General features: G+C 36.1%; 1 protein-coding gene across 1 annotated transcript in view; it reads right to left on the reverse strand.

Moving 5' to 3' along the window:
• The window catches only part of DOCK8 (dedicator of cytokinesis 8), a 324,685-nt gene that overhangs the window by 58,634 nt on the left and 253,500 nt on the right, over window positions 1–12,551 (reverse strand). Inside the window, 3 exon segments of the mRNA XM_074280659.1 lie at window positions 183–365; window positions 4,237–4,385; window positions 11,176–11,345. Coding sequence (XP_074136760.1) covers window positions 183–365; window positions 4,237–4,385; window positions 11,176–11,345 — 502 coding nt within the window.

The raw sequence follows: 12,551 nt of genomic DNA on the forward strand, positions 1-12,551 counted from the left end.
ACAATATTGATGAAAGGAAGAAGAAATGAACTTGAATACATAAATGTGCAAAAAGCACAGAAATAGGAGAGGGAGAAATGCCTCCTATTTTGTTTTCCCTCACTGCATGTCTCTCCCTGCAAAAACAAAAACAAAACCCTAAAGCAACTGAAATTTGGAGAAAATTGAGATAATTTATTTACCTTGTACTCAAAACATGAGACACAGATGAAAAGTAGATCTAAAATTCTATTTAGCTGCATTGGTGGTAGGTCTGCAATCCACTTCCGAATGAGGCTTTGTTCTGCATTTTTCATGATCCAGAGGAAACAGATCATGAGGTTGCGGGTGGTATCAGGATTCAGTACATTATATTGCTTGTAGGGCTGGAATGAAGTTTTTTTGTTTTTTATTTTTGAAGTATAGGGTTGATAGAGAAAGAATGAAAAACAGAAATGTTTTTAGATTAAGAAATGCTAAGCTTTCAGCACATAAGAATTCTTATTCATTTCCTGATCCGGTATCCATTCCTATCAATCTTTATATAATTAAACAAAGGTTCCTGAGTCATACATATCATGAAAGGAGATGCAGGACTAAGGCAGGACTAGGTCCAGCAAGAGAAGATTAAAAGACGATTGAATTTTCAATCTGAGGCCTTGGATTGAAATCCCACACTTATTGTGCCTTTTTGGTCTCTAGTTCCTATCTAGAAAATGATAATAGTAGGTGGTCTCTTGAAGATTCTTCCAGTATTTATTCTGTGAGCCTATGAACAAGAACTATATTAATTTTAGGACCACAAGGGCAGGCAGCTCTTTGACTAGCAAACTACGTTTCTTGGGGCTTATGTGCTATTCTATTTCTATCCTCTCCTAATAATTGATAGAATTATTTTTTCTACTCTCTCCCCTTCTTTGGTGCACTATGGTTGCAGACTTAGGTCCTCAAGGATGCTTGCTCCTATGAGGTTTGAATGCAGGGGAGACTGTAGGGCTAGATGCTTGAGAAAACTGCCCTACTTTCAGCATCCCAAAGCTAGCACTGTTCTTAAGGTTATTTCCAAAAGGTTAAAATGTCTGCCTGTGTGGCTTAAAGATTATGTTTTTTAGGCAAAGAAACTCTATGATACCAATTTTATTGCACAGAGAATTGTTTTTTGTTATTTAATTACATGACATGAGGTTGTACTCTTTTCAATATGGCATCATGGGGGGAATATGGAGATGAAATAGATATTCTCTCTTAAATATGTTGGAAATAATGGTTTGGGAGTTATGGGTTATAGGACTTAAGACATTTCTACAACTTTCTGTGTGTGTTTTAAAAATATATGTCAATTGGAGAATGGCTGAATAAATTATGGTATATGAATGTTATGGAATATTATTGTAAAAATACTTTGTAAGAAATGACCAACAGGATGATTTCAGAAAGGCCTGGAGAAACTTACATGAACTGATGCTGAGTGAAATGAGCAGAACCAGATCATTGAACATGGCAACAAGAAGACTATCCAATGATCAATTCTGATGGATTTGACTTTCTTCAACAATGAATTGATTCAGACAAGTTCCAACTGTTCAGTAATGAAGAGAGCCATCTACACCCAGGGAGAGAACTGTGGGAACTAAGTGTGGACCACAATATAGCATTTTCACTCTTTCTGTTGTTGTTGGCTTGCATTTTTGTTTTCCTTCTCAGGTTTTTTTTTTCCTTTCTAAATCTGATTTTTCTTGTGCAGCAAGATAACTGGATATATATATATGTATATATATATATTACATATATTGGATTTAATATATATTTTTAACATGTATTGGACTATCTTCCATCTAGGGGAGAGGGATAGAGGGAAGGAATAGAAAATTTGGGAACAGAAGGTTTTGCAAGGGTCAGTGTTGAAAAATTATCCATGCATATGTTCTGTAAATAAAAAGCTATAATAAAAATGATTCAAAAATATATGTTATAGGTTTTTTGTGTTTTTTAAATATTTAAGTTCAAAAAGGATAAAAATGTTAAAAAAAAAAACATTTTATATATGTCTTTGTCTTTATATTATAGTCATCTCAAACCCCATTTCTGGATTGGTCTTCCTTTATCACTTTTCTTTAAAATCAATTAAGTAAAGACATCCACTGCAGTGACCACATCTGACAATGTATATAACATGCTGTTTTAGTAGTTCCCCACACCTTTCTGCCATGAGGAAGTAGATATGCTTCATTATCTGTTCTTCGGGGTTTTCATTGATGATTCAATTGCCTGGATATAATTTCATTTTTTTTTTTATGATTTTACTGCCAAAGATAAAAATGTTCCATCAAAATTGAAACAAATAACCAAACTTCAGGCTTTAAAGATGGGAAGATTTATATAGGAGTGATGCAGAATGAATAGGAGTAGAAATAAGAAAACAATATACATACATAAATGAAAGAACAACAATCTCCCCTAAACTAAATTGTACCTAATTATAATGAGCAAGAAAATTCATTCCTTTCCTTCATTGCAAAGATGGTGATAGTAAGGGAGTGAAATATGGACTGTCAGTAGCTATTGCAATATTATTGGATAATATTATCTTTTTATTTTAAAACAATTGTTACAAAAAAGAAAAAAAATGTTACAAGGCATGACTCACTGGGTTGGAAAAACATGGAGGGCCACATTTGGAAAAGAATATGATGTAAAAATAAGAGGCAGCAAAACAACTTGTCCTGTAAACAACTTAAATAAAGGGGGAAAATAAAAGAAATATGTATTCTGGAGTCTGCAGCTTTGATTAATCAGAACAAAAGAAGCTAAAACTACCTTTGGTCCCACAACTGCTAGGGTCTGAGTTCTTTGGGTGTTTTCACAGGCTGATCCTTGATTCTGAGGCACCCAATAGAAGGCAGGGTATATAGTATTTTGAACTTTTCTTACTCTGAAGGAACATGCTTGATCATGAGCTAGTTGTTTCATCCTTTGGTTTTGAAGAAGGAGACCCCAAGAGGGCAGCTAGGTGGAGCAATGGATAGAGCACCAACCCTGAATTCAGGAGGACCTGAGTTCAAATCTGGTCTCAGACACTTAACACTTCCTAGCTGTGTGACCCTGGGCAAGTCACTTAACTCCAGCCTCAAAAAAAAAAAAAAAAAAAAAAAAAGAAGGGGATCCCGAAACTCTAAAACTCCCTGAAGGAGAAAAATCTCCTTTAACTCTGCCTCACTGAGAGACCCCTCTCCCCATGGGAAACAAGACAGTTTCACTCTGTTATCTAGCAAAAGAATTCCAACTCTATTCAAGAAACTTATTCTATTCAAATTCCAGCTCAAGCTGAAACCAGTAGATGAGCTACTTTGGGACTCCACGCATTAGCCCCCTTCAGCTTGTAGCCAAAGCTCCTATTATAAAAGAGCCAAACTAAAATCCTCTCTTTGCAGAAATTCTAAACATACCATGCTATGCCAAGGAAACCTCTGCCTGCTGGAATAATATTCTTTTCCAGAGTTATCCTCTCTTTATCTTCACCTATTTCCCTTATGCATCTCTGTCAGGATTTCTAACCTTACTTCCCAATCCTTATAATAAACCTTCAATCAATCTAGGTTTTTAGGTCTGTAAATTCCTTTACAGATAATCTCTGCACCACCAGAAGAAAGTTCCCCCAAACTCCTTATCCTTGCACCCAATCCCAAGAGGTTTCAGGGGAGTCAAACCTCTCCATTTGGTTCCCTGAACCCCAAACCTGCTATTAGACCTTATCATTTAACTCCCTGACCACCAGAAATCCTAATCTCATTTTAGTTCCCTAAATCTAAGACCTTATCATTTGATTCCTTATGAGAGGGACTCTCAAAACCTAAACCTCATCAGTTTTACTGTTATCCTTGCTAGTTTTAGATTGTTTGACCTTCCTATTTGTCCCACTGGTCTGGGGGGTATGGTCTGGACTCCCTATGATTCTTTATTATTCCCTCTAGCATAGAGCAAGAGAAGTGAAATCTTCATTGGAGGATTTAAAGAAGTTATTATTCTGTAAGTGTGGGAGAATTCCTGGAATAAAAATGTCCTTCTACCATCATGGATCATAACTTGTCTACAATTTAATAGGTCTAAGGAATAGGGGCTTCCCAACTCAAAGTTTACAATTCTTATTACCTATAAATTCTGCCTTTGTTACACATATGAGGGAATATTATGTATATTATAAAAGAAATACTGAATATACATGAAGATCAAACTAGTGAAATTCATGAGAATGTATACCAAAGAAGAGAGAGATGCTCCAGACATCTTCAAGAGGTTGAAATTATTCCCTGCAATGGCCAGTGCCACACTTTGATTAATTGGACTTCCACCTTCTTGTTCTTCATCTGGATTAGTTGGACGACTTTTCCCACCACGAACATCTGAAACTGCATTTTAAAATATCATCAGTCAAGTTAACTTTTTATTTTTTTTTCCCCTGAGGCTGGGGTTAAGTGACTTGCCCAGGGTCACACAGCTAGGAAGTATTAAGTGTCTGAGACCAGATTTGAACTGGGTCCTCCTGAATTCAGGGCTGGTGCTCTATCCACTGCGCCACCTAGCTGCCCCAGTCAAGTTAACTATTAATAAACATTAGTTTATTTACATTATTTATTATTTAATATTATTTACATTTGCAAATAGTTTCTTAAATCTATTGTACAAAATTTACTTCCACAAAAACTAAATTCCATGGGCTTGATTTTGATGCCTATGTGTCAGTAGAGTCTGGGAAATAATTTAGTTAGGACTTGTATCATTCTTTTAATCTATTGCCATAAATAAGAAGAGGCAATCAGATTTAAAAAGGAGATTAAAAAATCAAAAAAAGAATTAGGATAGAAGTAATTCTTGAAAATGTGAAAATTGACCTTCATAAAATTTTTAAAAATTGCTTGCGCCTTGTGAGATCAAAAGTAAAGATCATATGATGATAGACTTAGATAGAAAGGGACTTTAGAAACTTTCTAGTCTAACACTATAATTTTTTAGATAAGAAAGCTAACAGAACCTCTCTCAGTTTTTAGAGTCATATTTCCTTTTCAGGAATGTATTGGTTGTTGCTGTTCATTGTTTTTAATCCTGTCCAACTCTCCATGACTCTATTTGGGATTATCATGGAAAAGATTCTGGAGTAGTTTGCCTTTTCCTTCTTCAGCTCACTTTGCACATGAGGAAATTGAGGCAATCAGGGCTAAATGACTTGCCCAGGATCATACTTAGTAAGTATCTAAGGTCATATTTAAGTTCAGGAAGATGAGTCTTCTTGACTTCAGGCCTGGCACTATTCATTGTGCCACCTCGTTGTCCCTTGAAACTCATACAAAGCATAAAATGAAAGGCAGATAACTGCAAGTGAAATAATTGTATCACTTCTGAACAATTATTTCTCACAATCAGTATCAATATTGATATTGATATTGCAGCTAGGTGGCACACTTAATAGAGTTCCCTCTCCTGGAATCAGGAAGACTTATCTTCCTGAGTTCAAATCTGACTTCAGACACTTCTTAGCTGTGTGACCTGGGAAAGTCCCTTAATTCTGTTTGCCTCAGTTTTCTTATCTGTAAAATGAGCTAGAGAAGGCAATAACAAATCACTTCAGTGTCTTTGTCAAGAAAACCCCAAAATGGATCACAAAGACAAACAACACGATGAGTTTCAAGCTAAAAGTTCATTTTTAGGACCTAAAAAAAAAGGAAGGTAAAATTCTAAAGCAATTAAATTAAAAATAACTGTAGGAGGTGGTGGCAGACTGGTATGGAACTCTGTAATGTTGGCTTCAAGGATTTCTGTATTCTTTTCTATCTGCATGCAAGCAATACAGGGAACTCTTGGCATGAGAATCCCCTCCTTTAATGCAAAGTTCTATTCATCTTTAACTTGGTAGATAAATCCTAGTGAATTTCTAAGGTACATCAAATATACATGATTTAGCATAGATTATAATTCTAGAACTGTAAAAGATCTCTGGGGTCATCTAGTCAGGTACACTCATTTTATAGAAGAGGAAAAATATGTGTAAGTATGGGACCTCAAGTCTTCTTGACTTCAAATCTAGAATCTGATATTGAAGAGGGGACCCTGAAACTCTAAAATCCTTAAAGGAGAAAATCCCCTTCAACTCTGCCTCAGTGAGGGACCCTGCCCAGAGGGACAAACAGTTTCATCCTTGTGGTGGGGTTGGCTCAGTTCTGAAACTCACTGAATTCAATTAAAATTCCAGCTCAAGCTGAAACTCAGCTATGAGCCAACTTGGGACTCCACCCACGAGTTCTCTTCAACTAAAGATCCCATTATAAAAGAGCCAAACTAAAACCCTCTCTTTGCAAAGGTTCCAAACATGCCATGCTATGCCAAGGAAACTTCTGTCCGCTGGAATAATATTCTTTTCCAGTGTTATCTTCTCTTTATCCTCATCTATTTCCCTAACCAGACTTTATGCCTCTCTGTCAAGATTTCTAACCTTACTTCCAATCCTCATAATAAACCTTTTATCAATTTAGGTTTTTGGGTCTGTACATTCTTTTACAGAGAACTTCTGCACTGCCAGAAGGGAGTCCCCAAAATTCCCTATCCTTGCACTGAATCCCAAAGGGTTGCAGGGGAGCCAAACCTCTCCATTTGGTTCCCTGAACTCCAAACCTGCCACTAGATCTTAACTCCCTGACCACCAGAAACCCTAATCTCATTTTGGGTTCCTAAATCTAAACCTTATCAATATTATTCACTTACAGATAAGTCATTACAATTTTTCATTTTGACAGCTATATAATAACTTCTGAGTTTAATTTATATTTGGGGAACACTTCACTTGACACATTTGAGTTTTAAAAGGCTCAAACTCCATTGAAAGATTATTTCCATTGTGATTCACCCAAGAAAACAATTAAACAATTACCTATAAAATTTGGGAGTGATGTGTTCTGAAGGAATGTACTCCACTTTTGGGAAAATTGATTCACAATCAAAAAATCTGAATAGTTCTTAATGGAACAATGGACACATTTACCATAAGTAAGCTAGGATCTCTAGAAATGCATGTCATCTACTTCTGTAATTTTTAAACACTAGTCCAAACTTGACTGTTAGAAGCCAGGTGAGTTGAATTTAAATGAGATAGAGGGGCATAAAATCATCAGCCTCACTGTTTCCTCCAGTCACTGAACTCCAGTGTTAAGATATACACATCAAGACAATTGGCTCTGTTTACTGGGAAGGGAGGTTACTGCAGAACTTAAAAGTAATGACTGAAAAAAATCATAGTTCAGCTAAAGGCTCTGCAGTAATTGTTTAAAAGTGATAAAATTATTTCTGTGGAAATGTTTTATTTGTATGCATTTCAAGCTAAAGCTGAGCCAATCCATTTTTCAGACCTAAAAAGAAAGAAGCTAAAATTCCAAAGCAATTAAGTTAAATATAACTTCATGGAGGGATAAGGCAGAGCAACTCTGATGAGACTTTATAATATTGGCTTCAAGGATTTCTGTATTCTTTTCCTCTATCTGTTTGTAAACAGACATTCTCTAGAATCAAAGAGGTCTCCAACTAGCCAATTGGATGCCATGATAATCTGTACAGTTTGTCTTTGGATAGAAGGGAAGATGGAGAATCACTATGGAGTAACTAGAATCATTCATCTTTTTAAAAAATTAAAATTTTATTCTTAACAGAAATATTTTTAAAGAATAACTTTGAGTGAATTTTTCATTTTGAGTGTTAGAAATACTCAAATTAATTACAAAGGAACATACTATCTGTATCCAGAGAAAGTGCTGATACAGAGAAATATGTATAGACTGATCACACCTCCCCCCCCCCCCAATGGTAGCCATCTCCAGGGCAAGGAGAGGGAAGGAAAGGAAAAAAAAAGGAAAAAAAGAAGTATTTACATGATCAATTTATTATATATTTAAAATGAATAGTAAGTTGTATATATAATAGATTTGCAATCTCATGTGCTTTATTATTATTACTATCACACTGTGTTATGGAAATGCTTGTTTATTCTATTAAAAGTAAATGAAAATTTATTCACCTTTCAAAATAGGAAAACTATTGCTGCTTTGTTCTGAGGCACCTTGGCTCTGCCTTTTGTCAGTATCTTACATTCAAATCCTTTCTCAGAGATTTACTGGTTGTACCACCTTGGGCAAGTGACTTAATCCTTCTGGGCCCCAGTTTCTTTATCTATAAAATGGGTGATGTATACATACCAACCTCACAGAATTGTTGTTAAGAGTCAGATGAGATAATAAGTCTTAAAGATAATAAAAATGTGTGCTACCATCATGTACCTTTTCCTGATAGAGTGGCTTATGGATCTAAGGAAAAGGTGATCTCTTGCCTCCAAATTTCCAAATGAAAAAAGATACGAATGTCCAAAGTATATTTAGATACATGAAATCATAAAATTTTAGAGCTGGAAGGAAGAGGCTTTGGACATTATCTAGTCTAGAGGGAAGAAAACTGCAGTTACTTGTGGCCTGTAACCTCTGCATATTCATCCAAATAAATTTACATTAGGGAGACAACTTAGATTAGTGACTCTTAAATTGTCCATCAGACAAAAATAAAAAGTCTTTGATTGGTATTGATGGACTTCACATTCTGCTCACAATCTACTTTCCCAAACCCTTTTTTCTTATAGCATCTCTTACTCTAAGGTGGGCAATTAACTTCCCCTATCTTGTCAATCACCTGTGGTATCAGTTTGTTTTTATTGTCAACCAACCCAGTACGTAGAACCTTTCAAAGTGAAGTTAGGTTTTTAGTAAATGTTTGTTGAATTAGGTTGAATGCCACACATATTTTTATCATCTCTCTCTGAAAGGCAGTGCACCACAGTGGAAAGACAGTTGGCTTTGAAGGCTAGAAAAAACTGGATTCTAATCCTGCCTTTGATACATACAGATGTTGGGACCTCTGACAAATGACTCCCAGTGCTCTAGGCTCTTGGTATCAAACTCAAATAGAAACAGGATTGATAATCTGTATGTGTGGAGTAAGATATGGTGAAGAACTTACAAATTAAGCACATATTGATCAGAGACTGTTAGCTAACATAAATCAGGCCTATAGGCCCCAGTCATGTGAAGGCCTAGGCTACATTCCATTGTCCAAAGAAGGGATTAAAAACATATACATGGCCGAAGAGGCTGTATATCACCTTGTCTACTACATTCCACTGACCAAATAAGGGAAGACAGATTTATATGACCAATCATAACATCTGGACGGTGGGATTTTGGAGGTTCTTTGTCTGAAATGTATAAAAGCTATGGACATTTTCAAGGGAGTGGCTCTCTCCTGCTGTGAATTTGGCTCACAGACCAGGATGGGGTCCACTTCTCGAGATTCTAATAAATAATTCTGCTTTTCTATGAGTGATCTCTGAGTACTCATTTTTGGATAGGATTTTCTATCCCTCACATGTACATAGGAATCCCTGCTGGCTGTATATTGACTTAGTTTTAAGCTATGATATTATTTGTTTTATTACAGTAAAAAAAAAAAAAAAAAAAAAAAAAAAAAAGCTTGTGTTGTTAAATATTTCCCAATCACATTTTGATTAGGTTTCGGCAGCTGGGGTGTGTCACATTGGCCCTTTGGATTCAAATTTGACATCTCTGCTATAGGCAACATTCTAACTTTCTGCCTGGCAAAGGAGGTACTGATCTTTTTTGGTAGACAGAAATTTTTCATCTGGCAGTTCCCTTTTTCATTGATATTACAAATCTAGTCCTATCTAATAGTATGAGTACTCCTTGGAATGAATTTTGATCTTTACTTTCTGTCCATTCATTTGACAAAAGAGGAAACTGAGACCTAGACAGATAAAGTGCTTTGCCCTAGGTCACCCTAATTGCTCAGTCAGCGGAAGTGTTAGGATCAGAAAATGATACAGGCATATCCCCCTTTAAGATTCCTTTTCTGATCTCCAACTTCCTTTGGGACTGACCTTTGATTCACAAATTCTGGTCAAAAAGCACCCTTTTGAAAATCCGGGCCCAGCCCCCACTGGATCTGAGCTGGCTTGGGTTTTTAGCCCCCACTATCTGCTCAGGATTCCCCAACCCCCAACAAACAGTTTCTTCCTTATCTGAAAAGCCCGCCAAGAACATGGCACAAGCAAATAAAAGAGACAAGCTAGAATCATCTCTCAGCAGAGAGTTAAAACATGCAAGCACTATGATTTGCATCACAGACTCTCTGTCCACCGCTTTTGGTGTATTTCTTCCTCTAATACCTTTTACTAACCAGACTTTAACCTTACTTCCAAACCCTACAATAAACCTCTTTTTATCAATCTAGGTTTTCGGGCCTGTAAATTCATTTACAGGGGACTTGTGCCACCACTAGACCTCATTTAACTTTGTATCCTTGCGCCAAATCCAAAGGGGTTGCAGGGGAGCTCCGTTTGACTCCCTGTACCCCAAACCTGCCACTAGACCTTAATTAATCCTAATTTTATTTAGGTATCCCTTAGCTAGACCTCAACATTTGGTTATACCTCATCAAAATCAGTTTGGAAACCTTACTCTAACGCATTTCCTAGGACATGGCTCTATTTTTATTGCAAATGACCTTTTGTTGCTCTTCCTACCTGGAAGAAGAATTTGGCTCATGGAGGCATAAATTAGGTCATAGATCATTATTGGATTAGAATTTAGACATCATTCAGTACAACCTTCTCCTGTTTACAGATGAAGAAATTGAGCCCCAAATAGGTTAAATGACTTGGCCAAAATCTCCTAGATATTTTGTAGCAAGGTAAGAATTTGGATTAAGGTTCTCCACTTTTCCCCACAAGGATTTTCCCCACTGCATTCTGATGGTAGAATTTGTGAATCTGTGTTCAAAACAATTTCTTTGTTTTCATGCAAAATATGTTTATATTTTTGGGGGAAGCAGAACATTTTCCCACAGATGAAATAGCCAGGTCAATAAAAAAGTCAGTTCCTGCACTCACACACACATGTAGCAATTTTTTAACATTCATGAAGTAAATATTAGAAGTTCTTGTTTGTGGTCTGGAAAACAATAATTCAGGTAAATGAAATCAGTATTTGAATTAATTACAGTGACTTCATCCACACCATCATGTGTTCTTGTATGGTATAGTTAGAGAGGGGCCCTCAAGTGCCAAATAAAGAAAGAGAAGACATCATTCATTACCTGTGAAATCATAGAGCTGTGGCAAAGCATCCATAATTATACCAACCAGAGGGAGATAAAGGGCAGCTACTTTGACTTTGACTTCTGGTTTAGAGCAACGGGGGTCCAGGTCATGAGAGCTCAGTAGGCCATGGATGGCACTAATGGCTTTCCTCTGCACTTTAGTGATTCTGTTAGCAAGAGAGATGCAAAGACTCAGTGGAAGAGATAGCCAAAACATAAAAGGATACAAGAAAGCAAACAAATGCATGGTTTTGATCCTTTTATAAAAGCAAAAACAAGCAGATTTTTAAAAACCCAACCAAATAACAATCAGACCATAGATACTAAGCAGAATAGCAAAATGCATAGATTCCTGGATTCAGGCAGGAAGAATTGGCTTCCCCACTCTATCTCAGATACTTACTAGGTATATGATTCTTGAAAAAAATATTTAACATCTCTGAGAAAATCTCAATGTACTGAACTTGGACATAGAATAATCTAGCTTTGAATCCTATCTCAGACACTAGATGCGTAACATTGGATAAATCAAATTATATTTCTTTATTTGTAAAAATGAGGGTGGACAATAGTGTACCTATCTCATAGGGCTGCTGTGATCAAAGGATCAAATAAGAAAATATATGTAACATATTTTAACATATTTGACATGTGTGGGACTACCTGCCATCTAGGGGAGAGGGTGGAGGAAAGGAGGGGAAAAGTTGAAACAGAAGTTTTTGCAAGGGTCAGTGTTGGAAAATTACCCATGAATATGTTTTGTATATAAACAGCTATAATAAAAATTTTTTAAAAAGAAAATATATTTAAGATATTCTGCAAACTTTAAGAGATTTTATTGTGAGCTATTATTGTTGCTATTCAATTATTTTATTTGTACCGTATTTTGTGATCCCATTGGGGTAAGATACTGGGGTTGCTTGCCATTTTCTTCTCCATATAATTTTAAAGATGATAAAACTGAGACAAACAGAGTTAAATGATTTGTTCAGAGTCACACAGCTAGTAAGAATCTGAGGCCAGATTTGAATTCATCAAAATGAGATGCATCACTCTATCTACTGTGCCATCTAGCTAGTTGTTTCCTACCTATTGTTATTGTAGATCAAATTTTCAAAAGGCATATTGGTACTTATACTTAACAAATTAATTGATGGATTACTCTGTGGCACCAAGATAGTAATATAAATAAGCTGGCATAGAAATCAGTGCCCTATGCAGAAAAGGGAAGTATGGGGAAGAGCACAGGAAATTTAAGCCAGAATTTCAAGTGTGGAGTTGATTCTCAAGAATTCTTTCAGTAGGATAGGTAGGTCTTGATAAGACTATTAATAATATTATGTGTATAGATGGAGGGGTACAGTTTAGGGATG

The sequence above is a fragment of the Sminthopsis crassicaudata genome, chromosome 1 (genome assembly GCF_048593235.1).
Source record: "Sminthopsis crassicaudata isolate SCR6 chromosome 1, ASM4859323v1, whole genome shotgun sequence".
NCBI classification, from domain to species: Eukaryota; Metazoa; Chordata; class Mammalia; order Dasyuromorphia; family Dasyuridae; genus Sminthopsis; species Sminthopsis crassicaudata.